This window comes from Zootoca vivipara, chromosome Z2 (assembly GCF_965207765.1).
Source record: "Zootoca vivipara chromosome Z2, rZooViv2.hap1.1, whole genome shotgun sequence".
Classification (NCBI taxonomy): domain Eukaryota; kingdom Metazoa; phylum Chordata; class Lepidosauria; order Squamata; family Lacertidae; genus Zootoca; species Zootoca vivipara.
The window spans coordinates 5,171,328-5,190,421 of NC_142585.1; the positions used below are offsets into that span (position 1 = coordinate 5,171,328).

Below are 19,094 nucleotides of genomic sequence, written 5' to 3' on the forward strand. Positions count from 1 at the left end.
TTTACTACAGCAATTCAGCTGGAGTAGCTGGTTGTGCTGGTACCAGGGGAAAAGGAGCCACACGACCCCCCCCCCAAAACCCCTCATTGAGGTTTCCCCCTCTTAGTCCCAGGCTTCAGATTTATGGCAATGTTAAGTCTGTGCATCATGGTTTCATGAGAGTCATTATATGATCAGGTGGATTGGAAGACTTAGTTTTAAATTATGTCTCTGCTTTGGGCCCACAAGAAAGATTCTGCTTATAAGAACATCGGAGCGTAGCTGGATGGATCAGGCCAATGGTTCATCTAGTTCAGCATTCTGTTCTCATGGTGGCAGACCAGGTGCCTGTAGGAAACCCGTAAGTGGGACCTAAGCACAAGAGCACTCTGCTCCACTGAGATTCCCAGCAGCTGGTATTCAGAGGCATAGTCCCTCTGACATGATCCCTCAAGCTCATTCGTCTGTCTGAAATGGGAATGCTAACGAATGACCTGCTAGAGTTAACTGTGGGGGCACACAAATAAATACAACAAGATGCTTCTTGTGTAGAAGAACAGGGATGGGGAACCTATGGCCCCCCACATACATTTTGGGCTCCCAGCTCCCATCTGACCCAGCCAGTATGGCCGGTAGTGGGAGAGGTAGTCAGGCAGCATCTGGAAGGTCAGAGATTGTCCACCCCTAGCCTAGAATTGTTCATCCCCAGATTGTCCATCCCTAGCCTAAGGTTGTGGAATTGTCCATCCCTAGCCTAGGGTTGTGGTGTGGCTCAGTTGGCTGGAAAAGTATGCACATAGGACAACATTTCCAACAGTGAGCCTGCCTGGTGCGTCCTCATTTGCCTGCACTGCTTCTCTTTTGTCCATCCATGGAAATAAAGGCACATATTCCAGCCAGGCATGAGCACTTAAGGAGTGCATAGCATGGCTTGGGGAGAGTCCCAAGGGCCTGATTGGCTTGGCAGTTTCCTAAGCACTCAGGTATTGGACTTGACGCATTGTGATTGCGCACAGAAATAGGGTAATTAAGTTTACTGTCTGATCTAACTGTACAGTATTTATTAGGCACAAGACCCACTGATTCCGATAGCATTGTGCAGAAATCCTGAGTATGATGAAAATAATAATAATAATAATAATAATAATAATAATAATAATAATAATAATTTATTATTTATACCCCACCCATCTGGCTGAGTCTCCCCAGCCACTCTGGGTGGCTCCCAATTGAATATTAAAACAATACAGCATTAAATATTAAAAGCTTCCCTAAACAGGGCTGCCTTCAGATGTCTTTTAAAATTAGGATAGCTGCTTATTTCCTTGACATCTGATGGAAGGGCATTCCACAGAGCGGGTGCTGCTACCGAGAAGGCCCTCTGTCGGGTTCCCTGTAACCTCACTTCTCGCAATGAGGGAACCGCCAGAAGGCCCTCGGCGCTGGATCTCAGTGTCCAGGCTGAACAGTGGGGGTGGAGACGCTCCTTCAGGTATGCAGGACCCAGGCCGTTTAGGGCTTTAAAGGTCAACACCAACACTTTGAACTGTGCTCGGAAATGTACTGGGAGCCAGTATAGATCTCTCAGGACCGATGTTATGTGGTCTCGGCGGCCGCTCCCAGTCACCAGTCTAGCTGCCACATTCTGGATGTGTTTCCGGGTCACCTTCAAAGGTAGCTCCATGTAGAGTGCATTGCGGTAATCCAAATGGGAGATAACCAGAGAATGCACCACTCTGGTGAGACAGTCCACCGGCAGGTAGGGTCTCAGCCTGCGTACCAGATGGAGCTGATAAACAGCTGCCCTGGATACAGAATTGACCTGCGCCTCCATGGACAGCTGTGAGTCCAAAATGACTTGCAGGCTGCACACCTGGTCCTTCAGGGGCACAGTTAACCCATTCAGGACCAGGGAGTCCTCCACACCTGCCCGCCTTCTGTCCCCCACAAACGGTACTTCTGTCTTGTCAGGATTCAACCTCAATCTGTTAACCACCACTCATCCTCCAACTGCCTCCAGGCACTCACACAGGACCTTCATGCCTTCACTGGTTCTGATTTGAAAGAGTGGTAGAGCTGGGTATCATCCGCATACTGATGAACACCCAGCCCAAACCCCCTGATGATCTCTCCCAGCGGCTGCATGTAGAAGTTAAAAAGCATGGGGGAGAGGACAGACCCCTGAGGTACCCCACAAGTGAGAGCCCAGGGGTCTGAACACTCATCCCCCACCACCACTTTTTGAACACGGCCCAGTGACCCTACTCACTTATTAGTGAGTAGGAGTCATTGAACTCAGTGGGATTTACTTCTGAGTAAACATGCTTAGGATTACTGTGTTGGGATAACTTCTTTAGAACCTTTAAGTGCGGAGAATGCTTTAATGTTCTTTAATAACTTTTTAAAAATTCCGTCTTGGATTATTGCATTCAACTCCAAGTGTCTAAACCAGCTTTTCTGTTCTTCTAGTCAAAAATAGAGCTGTTTGTGAACAGACTGGACTCAGTCGAATCAGTTCTGCCGTATGAATATGATGCGTAAGTATACCCAGATACCATTAAGCCAGTGTTTGCATTTCCCCATTAAAATGTTTGTTTAAGAAAAGTATCATATAATTTGCAGAGTGTTCAGATGATTTCTAACTTCTTTGGAATAAAACTTCTTTGGAATAGTTTCACGGGTAATCGATAGAGGCAGAATTGGCTTTGAGATGATTTAGGTGTCTAGCCAACACCATCTGACAAACGGTTTATGAGTGACCTGAAACCGTGATTTGAAACTATAGTTTTGTCAAACTGTGGTTTAACTTTGCATCCAAACCAACCAAGTGTGGTTTGGGATGTTACTCCCTGTCAGAGCCTACTGCTTAGGAAGGGGTTCTTAGTGAAGGTTGGTGAAGAGAGTTAGTAGAGAAATCATGATGTGCCTGTACATTAAGAATACACATCATGGTTGGGCATTAGAACTATAATGAATGAAGACCATGTTGTGTGGTGTGTCTAGAACATAATCCATCAGCTAAAAAACTCTTAGAGCAAGGACGTGGAACCTGCAGCCTCCAATTGCCATCTTTCCCAGCCAGCCATCTTTCCCAATTGCCATCTTTTCCCAATTGCCATCTTTCCCAGCATGATGAGAGGTGTAGTCAAAGAACAGAACACCACATGCTTGATTTAGATTAGAACCTAGTTATAAGTGCAACTCTTGTAATGCAAAGCGGAAACAACCTTCTTCATCTTTGTTTGTTCATAGTTTTGACTTTTGTCAAGATGCAGCAGAAAAAAGGCCTTCAGAAAATCTTGGACAAGTCTTGTTTGGAGAGCGAATAGCATCATCACCCTACAAGGTTAATGCAACTTTTCAGTATGATTTGGATGACTGTGTGTGTGGTGTGTGTGGCTAAATCCTGAAGGTTTGTTTGTTTTGGCCTGTACTAGTAGAGATGGGAAGGCCTGGAAAACCCCCGGAAAAATTGGAAAAAACCAGTCTCCCCATTTTTTTCCTGAAGCCGTTTCCCCCCGAAAAATAGGCAAACTATAGTTTGATATAGTTTGAATATTCCATACACTTTTCTTTCAATTTTTCCTGAAAAAAATGACTTTGGGAATAAACAGAAAAAAGTCTGTGCCCCCCCTTTTTCCACACACCCCCAGCCTTCCAGCACCCACACTTTGGAGCTCCCTGCTGACTGACACCAGGCAGCTCTTTCCAGCAACTGTTCAAAACATTTTCATTAGGGCAGCCCATCTGAACACTTAGAAGCTGCATGTGATCTACTTCCTTTTAACCACTGCTGACTTTAATCATATTTTGAATACTCTTAAATACCTGCTTTTAACTGTGTTTTATCAATCATTTTAATGTTCTGTTGTATATTTTTGTAAACTGTTTAGAAGCTCTCTTACTATTATACGGTTTATAATAACAAATTCAATTTTAAAAAAACACACACACTCCTTTTCCTTTCAAACAGAGTTTGAGCCTTAGTGCAACATACTGTTCAGTAACTGAATGTTGGTTCCTTCTGGGTCTGGAATGAAAAAAAATATTGCTTTATGCTTTGCCCCGGCTGTCCTCAAGTAAAGATGGGAATGCCTGGAAAAAACCCGGGAAAAATGGGGGGGGGGTCCCTGTTTTCCCTGTTTCCCCCAAAGCTGTTTTTTAGAAGTCCATGAGAAAAATGACAGAGGAAGAAGAAATGGAAAATGATAGCAGTAGTTCAGAAAATGAGATAGAATAAACTGCAGGTATATGTTGTAGTTTTTTAAAGCACTACTCAAAGGGTAGGTCAGGGGTCAGCAAACCTTTTCAGCAGGGGGCTGGTCCACTGTCCCTCAGACGTTGTGGGGGGCCGGACTATATTTTGAAAAAAAATATGAATGAATTCATATGCCCCACAAATAACCCAGAGATGCATTTTAAATAAAAGAACACATTCTACTCATGTAAAAACATGCTGATTCCTGGACAGTCCGCGGGCCGGATTTAGAAGGTGATTGGGCCGCATCCGGCCCCCGGGCCTTAGTTTGGGGACCCCTGGGGTAGATCTTCTATGGAACTTAAATATTGAGATGGACCTCAACTTTATTTTCCTTGGTGCTAAGGGGCAAACCTGATTATTATTTATATTGATGGTTTCTTGCTTTTTTGTTGCTTTTGAGGGAAAGGGGATGGTTACCTGTTTTATTGCAAGCATACCGTCTTTCCCCTATTTTAAGACGTAGTCATTATATAAGCCATAGCAGGATTTCTAAGCAATTGCGCGATACAAGCCATACCCCGAAAATAAGACATACTGATAGACCCTTCACCCAGTAGCAATAACCCCCCCCTCTCGCCAGCCAAGCCCCCTTAAAAATATCTCCCCATTTTGCTGTCGCTCCACAGACACGTATTTCCTTTAAAAGCTTGTAAAAATGCACTGAAGAGCCGTAGCTGCTGGCTGCCGAAGCCTCGTGATTTTCCCTCCCCGTTTCTGAGAGCATTTTTTTAAATAAAAGGATTTGAATTTTTTTTTTTTAGCCAAGCTGTGTAAGCTGTACTTGGTGAAGAGGAGAAAAGTGGGGTGGGGAGGAGATGAAGGCACGAGGAAGAAAAGAGGGGTGATTGAAGCCGTTGCCTCGTGAATGCAGAGGCTGTTTTCCCTTTAAGGAAGAGATCTATGTGTGCGCGTCTCTCTGTCTCTCCACCCCCCCGCGTATCTCTCTCTCTCTCCCCCCCCCTCTCTCTCACACACACACACAGAGAGAGAGCCCACCTCTCGCTTCCCCCCACCTTTCCCTTCCATTCTATGCGTCCACCCATGAGTTGCCTGTTGATTTCCTCTTGACGGGAGAGGGGCTTTTGAAGCCGCTGCCTCGCGAATGCAAAGGCTGTTTTCCCTTTAAGGGAGATCTCCGTGTGCGCCTCTCTCTCTCTCTCTCTCTCTCTCTCTCTCTCTCTCTCTCTCACACACACACACACACACACACACACACACACACAGAGAGAGAGAGAGAGAGAGAGAGAGAGAGAGAACCCACCTCTCGCTTCCCTCCACCTTTCCCTTCCATTCTATGCGCCCACCCATGAGTTGCCTGTTGATTTCCTCTTGACGGCAGTCTCCTGTGTCTGATTGTTGTCTCCTTGCTTTTACCGAAGGCATAAAGCAGCCTTCCTTTCTACCTTATGCTTTCTTGTCTGTGGAGCTGCCCCTTTAAGGATTTGTAAGTAGTCTGGATCGCTAGGACTGTATCACACAGATAGATTCCATTATACTGGTTTAGATTTAAGAAGCTCCAGTGTAGCAGATTGCTATTAAGTGAGTCCCCACATCAGAGGAGAGAGAGAGCAGCCCTTTGCGAACATCCCAGGGCTGGGGAGAGAGGGCTGGGCCAGGGACGCACACACCTCCCTTCCCTCAGACTCATAATAAAAATACCAGTAAGACATCCCACCAAAAATAAGCCACCCTGTGGTTTTTTGAGAAAAAAAAGTAATAAGACGGTGTCTTAAAAAAGGGGAAACACGGGTAATACTTTTATATACACTGTGTTTCACGCAATTTGTAAAACTACTCCACACTGAACTTTTTTCAATTTTTCCAAATTTTCCATTCCCCCCCAGAAAAAAACAGGGAAAAAACACTTCCCCCACCATTGCTTCAAAATTTCCAGAAATATTACATCTCTAGTCTGTAGTAACTTTAATAAACTGTTTCTGCTTTGCAAGGCTTAGTTGGTTACAAATGTTAAATTGATGTTGGTTTCATTCAGCAGCATAAATTGGTCTTAGGTCCAATTTTCAAGCATGCATGTTTGTTGGGATGCTGTGTAGTTGATAATGCACCAGTATACCCTTGCCCCATGCAGTAGACTGCATAAAATAATATTTAGAAATAATGAGCAGCAATTTTTCTTGTTTTCTAGCATGGTTAAAAAACAAACTATTTGTGTGGTTCAGGAGAGGCATTCAGGAAATGCCTTAGGAGCAAGGACATTTATTTACAAGCTTTGCAGAACGATTGCTGCTACTTAAGGCAGTTGCTTCTTGAGACATCTGCCTGACCAGTTTTGGAAACTTAATACTGGCCTAGATTGACCAGCAATACATTTTATATGAACTTAGCAAAACAATGAAAGTTGCCTTCTTGTTACTTTCAACTCCTGTATGTCCCAGCTAGCATGGCCAGTGGCGAGAGGAGATGGGAGTTGTAGTCCAGCAATATCTAGAGGACTAGAAGTTGCCTACTCTCGCTTTTCCCAAACCCTCAGATTCTCTGCAGATACCTTGCTCTGTGTTGTCCCACCTCATTCATCAGGGACTGGTAACTGCTAGGGAAAGGACTTTTTTTTTGGCAGTGCTCATCCCTGTAAGTTATGGAACGGCCTTCCCTGGGGGTGTTGCCTGACTCCACCTTTATGGTTATGTCAGTCCCTGGCAAAGGCCCTTTCATTCATTCAGGCTTTTCAAATAATTTGTTTAGCCTGGGTACTTCGTTTCTCAATTGTGTGTTTTAACATTAGGAATGTGAAGAATATTGTACTTGTTGAGTAGCTTTAGATTGGCTTTGTGCCCCTCATTTTGTATTTAAAACTTTTTTTAAAAGCATTTATTTGTATCCTACCCAGATAATTTTTTTTGTCATGGGGTAACTTCAATGGCCTTCCAATGTTTTGTTTTGTTTTAAAAAAATCAGTTAATTAATTTTGTGTTTTCCTTTTTTAGCTTACCTTTTTATAGGGATTGAAAAATTGCATTTGAAAGGGAAAGCAAGGATTCTCTGAAAATACCTATATGGTTGCATATATTGTACCTGGAATTTGAACAGGTGTGTGTGTGTGTGTGTTTGGGGGAGCAGGAGGAGGGAAGAGATTTCAATTTGGGAGCACTGAAGAGAAAATAAAACAGCACAGAATTCATAAAGGTGTTTAGATGTTAAATAGCAGCTTTTAAGTTAAGGGTTGGGCTAATGATGACAAAAGTGTAATTTTGAATGAAAGAAAATGTGTCATTTCCAGTTGCATGGAGTAAAAATGTTTAAACACTTCTGTGCTTATATCAGTTTATATTTAAGAAAAACCAACAATGCCAAGTGGCCTGTATGAAGTCTTATGACCCAGAGAATACAAATGACAAAAACAAGCTGGAATTCTTGAAGAAAGGAATGCGGTTGAATTACCAGCATCACTGGTGAGTCCATACGTGTTTTCTCCCCCAAATGATTTTTATTGATTTTCCCAACATTACATGATCACAAAAAAACACAAACAAAAACAAAATTTCAAAAAAACCAAAAATACAAAAGATACAAAACATAAAAAGCAAAACATATTCTTACTATCATTTTTTAATTAACTGTTGACGTCCTCGATTCCCCCCCTCACTGGGTCCATTTTTAAATCCAAATTAGGCAGTTTTCATATTATTTCTTATATCATTCTAACACATTTTAACATTAACAATTTACCCTAATTTTGTTTCTAATTTAAAAAACATCAACTAACCACATTCTATCAATCATTGAATATTCCAGATCCAAAATTACTTTCCTATCCATTTATATTCTATTTCTCCCCATAGCCTATAATTCCCCCCCAAAAATTTCCATCTCAACTAATACTATTTCTACCATGATCGCAATTAACAATTGAATCTAATTCAGCCCCCCCTCCCCTGGACTCAGGGTCCCCAGGTGATTCAGCCAGCTCCTTAAATCGTTCCAGTTCCGGATCATTTTAATCAGCCAGAAAATAACATACGTTAATACCCCTCACCCCACTCCTACTCTCAGGGCCGTTGCGTCCATTTAGGCGAACTAGGCAGTTGCATAGGGTGCCAAAATGCAGGGGGCGCTAGCAAGCCTGCCCCCCGCCCGCCGCTGCCCGCCGCCACCTGGGGCTGCCTCCTGTGTCTGCAGGGGGGCGTAGTCGGCCCCCTGCACCAGCCCCTCCCCGCCGCAGCATCATACTCCTCTGCTCCATTCGCCTTGCTCTTTTTCCTTTTCTTTGGGTTCAATTACATTGTCCAGGCTTAGTGGCTCCACACTCTCTGTTGAAATTAGTTCCTTTTCAGGTTCCGCACAACTCTGGTTTATTTTAAAAGGCTGAATTGCCTTCTGATGCAGTTCACTTAAAAAGTCCAAAAGTAATTCCAAAAATTGCTGTTCAAAGTCTGAAGAGCCAGGTGGTGTTGTGTCTGCTGCCATCCTTGTCGTCTCAAATTTCGTGGGAACAGCATAGATTGCAGAGAAAAAGATGGCGCGATTCTTATTTCCAGACTTCAAAAACAAAAGTCATGTCCGCACTGGTTGCATAGTCTCATTTTTCAATCTTGTTCATAATTTAGTCCAATTATAGAAAGAGATTTTATCTTGCTATTTAGTCACTGTCTTATATTTTATATTCTCTTCAATATTGACAGTTTACAATCTCAAAGAGATAAATAGATTCCTTCCTTTATGATGTCATAATGGTGGCTCACTGATCCTTCCCGGGACCCGACCCCAGCTTACAGGGGGACTTCCCCAATCGAACATCAATTTTTTACAGGGATTTCAATAAATTTCAACCTTCTTCCCTTTACCCTGCCTCAGGGAGAAGGTTTTAGGTCCACTTTTTGAGAAATTGAAGGTCTTCCCGGCTTCGGGCAAGATATCTGCGTCTTTGTTCTCTCAATGGGGGAGATCGACCATCGTTTTTAAATCTCCCGTGCCAATTTTTCCCAAATTAAAAATCTTTCTTTTACTCACGGTGATCAAAGCCCTGAATTCTTTCAAATTTGGAGGTATCTGCTGCTCAGAGTGCTGTTGGCTCGAAGCTTCGTGCTGCGGAGGTAGTGAGTCCACTCAAGGCACCCTTGTCTCTACTTCGCCCGCTCTTGAGGCTCTTAAAAAGAGCTTGTGGGGTGTGTGTGAAGGAGTCGTTTTAGGGCTCAGCTGAGTCTCCACGACCCCAGAAAGCTCGATCTGGGGTTCTTCTGGGGGGCCGCGTCGCTCTCACGGCCCCCCCTCAGCGCCAGGAACCTCGGACCTTGAGGTTTCCTCGCCGCTCAGCAATGGCGGTAGACCATTTAAGAAAAACCAACAATGCCAGGTGGCCTGTATGAAGTCTTATGACCCAGAGAATACAAATGACAAAAACAAGCTGGAATTCTTGAAGAAAGGAATGCGGTTGAATTACCAGCATCACTGGCGAGTCCATATGTTCTGTGAAATCAACAGTCTGTGGAAGGAAGGGATGGAAATTGTCTATCGAGATTTGAAAGATATCCCAAATTTTGTCCAATACTCATTTCATAAAAGAGAATGAAGTAATTCACATGCAATTCTAAAATGCATTTTAAAAGCAAATGTGCCAATAAACTCAAAGGCGTTTCTGACTCTTAACAGAATTATCTGCTTGCAATTTTCTTGTGTAGGATTATCGATAACATGCCAGTGACTTGGTGTTACGATTTTGGAGAATTACATAAATTCTGTAATCCAGGATTTCCAGTTGGATGCTTCGTGGGTTCAGATGGCAGAGCTAAAGATTCCTGCACTGTAAATGTAAGTGGTCAGGGTGCGTTTCCTTAATGCTTTCTGATAAGGTATTAGATATAGACCTCTGGCACTTTTTAGAATCCCATGAAAGTTCAGATTCAGGACCAAACCTTGGAACAGTGTCTGAACCCACAGCATCCTTCAAACCCATGGTCTAGAAGCGGCCACCAAATAACCACTTGAAACCATTGGCTGAAGCTGGCTTGCAGAGCTTGAACAAAGTGGCTTGGCATTAAAATTGAACAGGAAAACAGTGATTGGGATGTTGCTCTGCCCTCAGTGGCTATTGTGTGGGACAGCATCTGGGAATTCTTGGGGGAAAGGGAAACAGTACGACTCCTTAGCATGCTTGCACTTTTTGAACACAAACCATGGCATGAAGCCTAAACTATTCTTAGCAAAAGGCAGTCGCTATCACGCACAAAATGTAATAATGGTCACCAATTTGGATGGCTTTTAAAAGGGATTAATCAAATTAATGCGTTATAAGACTGTCAGTGGCTTCTATTCACAATGGCTGCATAGCACCTCCAGAGTATGCTCAGAATGCCAGCTGCTGGGGAGCACACTGGAGAGGATGCTGTGCTCATGTCCTGCAAATTTCCCATAAACATCTGGTGAGAACAGGATGTTGGACCAGATGGGCCTTTGGTCTTATCTAGCAGAGCTGCTCTTGAATTCTTGTGGCTTGGCATTAGTTGTGTTTTTGTGTCACACTGAATCATGGTTTAGCAAGATGGGTGGCTTATCTTTGACACTGACCATAGGTGGGAATAAACTGCAGTTACTTAGCTGCATTGCATGATAAGCCAAGATTTAGGAAACTGAAATTACACGCTGCAAAAATCATCTTCCTTGTCATGGGTGGAGTAGGAGGGGGAGTGTATGCGCCCAAGCTTCACAGCAACTCTTTCCTCCTCGTGCATGACACACTAATCTGGTTTGCCTCCCCACCACTGGCATGTGGCCCTTGGAATATTGCCCATGATAGAATGTGGCCCTCAGACTAAAAACGTTTCCCCACCCATGCACTAAATGGTGGTTTAGCTGGTTGTGCAAATGTTATGCCTGAACCCTGCCTTGTTGGTACATGCAAAAACTCCTGCTGAACAATTAAGAAGATATATGATGGGGGGAAGGAAATACAAAATGTGTGTCATGAAGGATGAATCTGAGCATATTTATTTGGACTGGTTGCCAGCTGTGTATTGAAGGGCTCAGTTGATTATCACTTGCTAACTCTTGATTTTGATTGAATTTTTGGCCCTCTAAACATAGCCAAAATTAAATAATGAGAGCCTATAATTAAAAATAAATGTAGGCTACAGATTACAAGATAAGAGAAAGTAGACAAGAGAATACCAGCATCTGTAAGTCAGCTGGGAATGACAATAGCTCACTGGTAGAGCATCTGTTTCATATGCAGACGGTCACAGGTTCGATCCCAGATATCGCCAGGTAAGGCTGAAAGAGACTCCTGCCTGAAACCCTGGTGACCTGCTGCCAGCCAGTGTAGGCAGTGCTGAGTTAGATGGACTCAATGGTCTGACTCTGCATAAGGCAGTTTCCTATGTTCCTATCACCATCATTACTATCACATTTAAGAATTGCTTCCTATGAAGGACCTCAAAGCAATTTACAATACAGTGGTACCTCGGTTTACAAACTTAATCTGTTCCGGAAGTCTGTTCTTAAACTGAGACCATTCTTAAACTGAGGCACACTTTCCCTAATGAGGCCCCCCACCACTGGTGCCCTTCCTCTGTTCGGCTTCCGTTCTTAGATCAATGTAAAGTTCGCAAACTGGGACACTACTTCTGGTTTTGTGGAGTTCGTAAACTGAATCGTTAGTAAACAGGGCTGTTTTTAAACCATGGTACCACTGTACTGTAAAAACATGTAAAACAATTACATATATAAAACAATTTATTTATGTTTGCATATAATACAGCTAAACAACAAATGTAAAATCAGTTTCAAATCTAAAAATATTCCTTCCAGTAGCACCTTAGAGACCAATGAAGTTTGTCATTGGTATAAGCTTTCGTGTGCATGCACATGAAAGCTCATACCAATGACAAACTTAGTTGGTCTCTAAGGTGCTACTGGAAGGAATATTTTTATTTTGTTTTGACTACGGCAGACCAACACAGCTACCTACCTGTAACTAATTTCAAATCTGATAGAGATGCCAACTGAGATAACAAAACTCCACTTAGAAGGCTTGCTGAAAGAGGTAAGTCCTCAACAAGCACCTCAAAGACAACAGAGACAGCACCTGTCTCATATGCAGTGGGGAAAAGGCCCAAAGGGTAAGCGTCGCCACATAATAGGTCCATTAACAACATGGTACAGAACAGACCTCCTGATAAGATGGTAGCTGCAGGATTCCCTCTCCTGCAACACAGGGTTTGGTTGGGGTCTATATGGAATGAGATGATCTGTTAGGTGTTCAAAGCTCACTCCGTCATGGAACCGAAACCACTCTTTGCTAGTCTGGTGCCCTCTAGATATTTAGATATTACTGTCTAAAACAGCCAGAGGGTCTCTAGTTGACCCAAAATATCTGAGCAGAGCTACATTTCACTTTCCCAGCACTTTCACTTGGGAACAACTTGGCTGGAAAATAGAAAAGCAGTTTTGATTCCATGGCTGGCTCAGATGCTGTGTTGGTTTGCTCCTGTGTGTTGTTCTGCCCATCCCAGAGTATGCATTATGTGCCCAGAAGTAATGTGAGAATGTGAGAATTAAGTGATGATGGTTCAGGTCTTGCAGGAGAATTGCTGGGCATTGGAATATCTACAGCAGGGGTCAGCAACCTTTTTCATCTGTGGGCCGGTCCACCGTCCCTCAGACCATGTGGTGGGCAGGACTGTGTGTGTGTGTGTGTGTGTGTGTGTGTGTGTATGTGTGTGTATGTGTGTGTATGTGTATGTATATATATATATATATATATATAGGGGGGAAACGAATTCCTATGCCCCACAAATAACCGAGAGATGCATTTTAAGTAAAAGCACACATTCTGCTCATGTAAAAACACGCTGATTCCCGGACCGTCTGTGGGCCGGATTGAGAAGGCGATTGGGCCGCATCTGGCCCACGGGCCTTAGGTTGCCTACCCTTGATCTATAGGAAGAAAGGGCTGCTTAATGTCTCTTTGTACAGTGACAAATTTCATTGGCTATAAAGATATTATTGCACATTATTATTATTATTATTGACAAGGCATAGGACCAAGAAAGCAATCAATGATGGCACAGGGGAACACATTGATACGGATGTATACTAAAGGTTTAATTTGCAAGGATAGTTGAGTGCATTTTATTTCCTTTGCTTTGGAGCTGTGTCCATGAAAATTAAACAGCAGATAATCAGTGTCAAGTAATAAGAGTCTAATTAAATATATTTGTCAGTAGGATTTCAAAGATTGAGAGACTCATTCTCCAAAATAGGTTTTTAAAGAAAGAAAGAAAGAAAGAAAGAAAGAAAGTACTTGAAGCAGCTTTCTGAAATTTCTCTTCCCAAAGATTCTACAGCAGACTTCCCAGAGTCATTAGCTTTATTGCATTAGCCTGGAAAATGCCATTGTTCTCCTAGAGCATGGGTGTCAGAGACAAGGCCCGCGGGCCAAATCCGGCCCGCCAGACCTTGTCATGTGGCCCGTGTAGCCGCCGCTTGCCTGCCCGCCACTTGCCTGCCCGTTCGCCCACCGCTTGCCACTCGCAGCTTTCCCTCCTCTTGCTGCTTGCTGCTGGCTGCAGAGGCGCTTCCCTGCAATGCCTGCAATGCCCTGCAGGGGGCGCAGGGCCCCGCAGACGGGGAGGCGGTGGAACCTGAGAGCACGCGCGCCCAGCTCCTTCCCCTTCCTCGCCCTGTCGCACTTCCTCCGTTCCTCCGAGTCCGAGGCGACGAGCAGCAGCTGCAGCAGTGACGGCGCTGGCCAGCCGAGCGCCAGGGCTGTCTTCAGCTTATCTGGCGCCGTGGTGCACAGATTCCTCAAGCGCCCCCACCCTCACCCCCACGTTTCCCTCTGGGCGGGCAGCGGCTGGAGGGCGGCTCCTCTGGCTGGATGGAGGCTCCAGGCACCGTGCATCGCGGCATGGTGGAGGCAGGCAAGCGCTGTGGGGCTGAAGGGCGGCTCCTCCAGCAGGGAGGAGATGTCGTGGAGGAGCCGGGGGCGTGTGAGAACCATGCACCCCTTTTTGAGCTCCTGAACAACAAGAAGATATGATTCTGGGGTTTCAAAAGCAACTTTAAAAACCCAAACCAGAAACTTGTTTGTTACAGCAAATGGGGAGGAGCAGCAGTGAGACTGGGCGGGGAGGGGAGGCAGAGAGAGTATGTTAAGTTTCAAGAGAGCAAGAGTGAGATCGATGGTGGGGGAGATGTTTAAGAGAGGAGGGAAGAAACTTTTTTAAAAAAATCTGCACTGGTCGAGGGAGGATCTCCAGGATCTTTCCAGCAGTTCTCCCGAAGTAATCACCCATGTAAACACAGCTGCTGCAAACCCCAGGAGTTACGAGAGAGAGAGAGAGAGAGAGAGAGAGAGAGAGAGCGCTTTTACGCACGTATCTCTGCACCCTGCCGAGGTTCCCCCCCCCCCTGCACCCTGCTTTTCTTTTGAAAGGCGTTCAGAATGAGTGGAAAGTAATCACCGTGTCAGTTAAAGTGAGTGTTGCAGGGAAAGCGGATCCTAGGTGCTGTGTGTGTGTGTGTGTGTGTGTGTGTGTGTGTGTGTGAGAGAGAGAGAGAGAGAGAGAGAGAGAGAGAGAGAGAGAGAGAGAGAGAGAGAGAGAGAGAATGAATCCTGGGCTGTAAACGCCTCCTCCAAACACAGCTGCTGCAAACCCCAGGAATTACGAGAGAGAGAGTGCTCGAGAGAGCTTTCATGCCCGCATCTCTGCACCCCGCCGATCTCTCGCTTTGGGTGGAAGGTGTATGTATTTAAGACCCAGACAAGCTGGACAGAGGGACCCTGCTTGGGCCGCTTTCCCGCAGGGCCCTAATGCACCCCGGCTTCCTCGCCCCGGTGGAAGAAGGCGGCTCGCGCTCCACACTCTGCTCCACTTTTGTGCGCTTCATGGAAGCAAATTGGAGAGAGACCCATCGCTATCCTCGTCCTCCTTTCTCTACAACCCAGCCCACCAGTAGCAGATAACAGGAAGTCCAGGTAACTGGACTTCCATTAGACTGCAGCTTTGTGGGGAATTACATGACTGAATGCTCCTCCACTTTTAAAATAATACACCAAGACAGAAATTTAAAAGTCAAGAAGATGGTGTCTAGTGTGTTTGTTTTTAATCTTTGATTATCTCTTCCCCATTCCCATGGAGGATTAGTCAAGCACACAAAATCCCATCTGCAGTCCAGAAATAATTTTGCTACATTATTTCTTTATTTGTCCAGCCAATATCAATTTGATAGTAATCACTGAGACTTTCAGAAAGTGACACTTGACTACAGCCTTTGTTGGGAGCTAGAAAAAAAAAAGATGATTCACACACTTGTTTTTACATAGTGATGACTGTGTGATGGAGCAGTTGTGAGCTATTATTTTTCTCATAGCAACTGGTCTTCTGAATGCCCACTAAGTCACTGTGGTTCACCACGTCCTGGAGAATGTTCAGCATACAAGTCAGGGTGAACACATGAAACTGCCTTATACCGAGTCAGACAATTGATCCACTGCCTACTCTGCCAGAGACTCTTCAAGGACTCAGTCTGCACTATACAATTGAAACAGTGTCATAGCATAATAATAATAATAATAATAATAATAATAATAATAATAATAATAATAATAATAATAATTTATTATTTGTACCCTGCCCATCTGGCTAGGTTTCCCCAGCCACTCTGGGCGGCTTCCAACAAAGATTAAAAATACATTAAAATGTCACATTTTAAAAAGCTTCCCTAAACAGGGCTGCCTTCAGATATCTTCTAAAAGTCAGGGAGTTGTTTATTTCCTTGACATCTGGTGGGAGGGCATTCCAAGGGGACTACATTATTACAAAAAACAGTAATAATTGAATGCAGTGACAATAATTTATGATAATAAAGAGTGGATACATAGTCCTACAGATATAATCGGCCCTTTGAGGGTGACCAAACTGCTGATGCGGCCCCCGATGAATTTGAGTTTGACACCCCTGTCCTAGAGGAACTGCAGCCACTATTCCAAAGCCCACCCTTTATATGCCAGAAACAAAGGGCTGCTTTACATATTGCATTGGAAATTAACAGTGCATTATTGGGTAAGGCTGGAGGTGCATGAAAAAGTAGAGCCTGAACAGTTGAATGGAGCGAAAGCGTGTACAGTGAATGAAATGGGTAGTGCTTCCTATTCCACTCCCAAGAAAAGCATTTGTGTTTCCGGCACTCGTTTTTGGTTTCCTTGAACCTTCAGTGCGACTTCAAAGGTTGGATCTATCCACACAAGATACAGACTGAATACACACTGCACATTTAAGGCGCATGACTATTTCTGAAGCATCCTGGAAACTATAGTTTGTTATAGGTGCTGGGAATCGTAGCTCCATGAGGGGTGAACTACAATTCCTAGAATTCTTGGGATTCTTCTTTTTTATTAAAAAGATTAAGCTGTATTTAAAAAATGGAATAAATAATACTGAAAATAATAATAAATACTTTTATGCATTTAATGGCTCTATTTCTCTCTCCCCCCCCCCCAAGTCTGAGTTCAACAAGAAGAACACCTACTATCTTTTCAACCACGTTGATATTACGATCACGTACCACAGTGCGCAGAATGAGAACTGGCTCGGAGCTCGCCTGGTTACAGCTCGCCTGGAACCCAAAAGGTAACCGCTGGGCACTTGACAATTTACAGCGTGTCATTTCACAGGCAGATACTATTCGTATGGAGCTCTGTTTTGCCTGCTCTATTTGGTGTTGGGATGCTAAGCAGTACAAGAAGCCTGCAACATGCACCCACTTTCTTATGCAGTTGCGACCTGTCGCAGGTGGGGAATAATAAAGAAATGGAGAGTAGGGGAAGCCCACAGTTCCCTGCTTTCCATTTATTTATTTTCCCTTCCACACTTTGCATTCAGAGAGTCTACTCAGGCTTTAAGGAGGCGGCGCGAGGGCCCTGGGAGCATTCCACTTTTTGTGTTCCTGCATTGTTCTTTACCTATATATATGTTCGCTTTCCTGTTTATGCTGGATACTGAATCTGTTAAACTCTGTCCTTAAGGAAGTGCAGACTCGGAACACTCTCCGTCCTGTTCAGATCTGCTCAATGGATGTACGATTTGAATTTACCGTACTGCGGAGGTTCTTAAAACTGTGGTCTGTTGGACCCTCAGTGTCGTTCAGGTGGTCTGTGGTGTGCCTGTGGATTTGTGGTTGAAGGTGGAAGACGGCACATTCATTAGAGAATTGTGGAATTGTAGAGTTGGAAGGGATCCCAAGGTTCATCTGCGCCAACCCTCTGCAATCTCCGCTAAAGCATCCATGACAGCTGGCCATTCAACCTCTGCTTAAAAACTTCCAAAGAAGGAGAGTCTACATTCTCCTAAGGGAGACCGTGCTGCTGTCCAACAGCTCTTGCTGTCAGAAAGTTCTTCCAGGATGTTTAGTTGCAATCCTTTTACTTGTAACTTGAAGCCTTTGGATTGGGTCCCACACTCCGAGCTTGCTCCGTTTTCCATGTGACAGTCCTTTAGATGTTGGAAGATGATAATCATATCTCCTCTCAGTATTCTCTTATCCAGGCTAAACATACTAACTCCCTCAACTGTTTATCATAAGGCTTGGTTTCCAGACCCTCAATCATCTTGGATGCCCAGCTTGTCAAAATCCGTAAACTGAAGTGCCCAGAACAGGATACAGCATTCCAGGTGTAGTCCGACCAATGCAGAATAGAGCAGTATCTTGATCTGGATGCTATATTTATGTTGATGCAGCTTAGAAGAGCATTAGCTTTTCTTGCTGCTTTATCACACAGTTGATGCATGTGAAACTTGTGGTCTACTAAAACCTCTAGATCCATTTCACTTGTACTACTGGCAATCCAGGTGTCCCCTATCTTATATTTGTGTCGCTGGTTCTTCCTGTCTGAGTGCAGAACCTTACATTTATCCCTGTTGAAATTCATTTTTAATAGTTTTGGCCCATTTCTCCAATCTCCAATCTGGGATTCATCTGTGGCATTAGCTACTTCTCCCAGTTGGGTGTCATCTGCAAGTTTTATGAGTATCCCTTTAATTCCTTTGTTCAAGTCGTTTATAAAGATGCAGAATCCTGGGCCACTCCACTTTCCCTTGTTCCCCAGGATGAGGAACCAATAGTGAGCGCTCTTTGGGTTTGGTCAGTTAACCAGCATGTTGCACCAAATACTCGTATTGATTTTTAATGGCATTTTCGATTGCTTATTTTATTTCTCTTATTGTATTGCAATCTGAAATCTATGGAATGCATCCAAATGCATTATATAAGAAATAAGAGAAGCTGCAAAAATGCAATTAAAAACGACACAGCCTTTAGCACAGCTCATTATGATTGCTACAACAAGGCAGAAAAATCATTAAGTGATCCACCAAGAGTCTCAGCAATTTTCAGGGGGGGGGAGAGTTTGGGAACCACTGCCCTCCTGAATGGCTTGCAATAACTGTTTTGGGGTAATGCATTCCACAAGGGGGCATAGTTAAGTTTTCTTTCACTGCCTTTTTTCTACCTATCTCTCCACGGGTGTCAAACACAAGGCCCGGGGGCCAAATCCGGCCCGCCAGACCTCGTCATGTGGCCCGCCGAGCGCCCCAGCCAGCGCGACCCAGCAGCGGGACCTTGCTGCTGAAGCGCCGCGCTGACAAAGCGCCGACAAACAGCTGGGGCCGGGGGGGGGGGTAGAAAGGCGGCCGGAGCAGCGCCGCACGGAGAGTCCCGAGCCTCTGCGACGCAGCAGTGCTCTGTAGCATTTTGAATCCTCTTCCTCCTGCCACGGCTCGGCGCCCGGAAATGGCTGCTGCTGCTGCTGAAGCACAGACAAAGCACCCAGCAGCGCCGCGTGGAGGAGGAGGATTCAAAGTGCTACAGAGCACTGCTGCGTCCCAGAGTCTCGGGACTC

At 44.5% G+C, this 19,094-nt stretch overlaps 1 protein-coding gene across 2 annotated transcripts in view; it reads left to right on the forward strand.

The window, feature by feature from the left end:
- LOC118083811 (transmembrane 9 superfamily member 2) overlaps positions 1 to 19,094 on the forward strand; it is a 61,258-nt gene that overhangs the window by 4,308 nt on the left and 37,856 nt on the right. The window contains exons 2-6 of one of the 2 annotated variants that reach the window (XM_060270535.2): positions 2,449 to 2,516; positions 3,232 to 3,325; positions 7,523 to 7,650; positions 9,877 to 10,006; positions 16,700 to 16,827. In XM_060270535.2, coding sequence (XP_060126518.2) covers positions 2,449 to 2,516; positions 3,232 to 3,325; positions 7,523 to 7,650; positions 9,877 to 10,006; positions 16,700 to 16,827 — 548 coding nt within the window. Of the gene's footprint in view, positions 1 to 2,448; positions 2,517 to 3,231; positions 3,326 to 7,522; positions 7,651 to 9,507; positions 9,650 to 9,876; positions 10,007 to 16,699; positions 16,828 to 19,094 lie in introns of those variants that run through there. The other variant, XM_060270534.2, reaches the window with a different exon arrangement.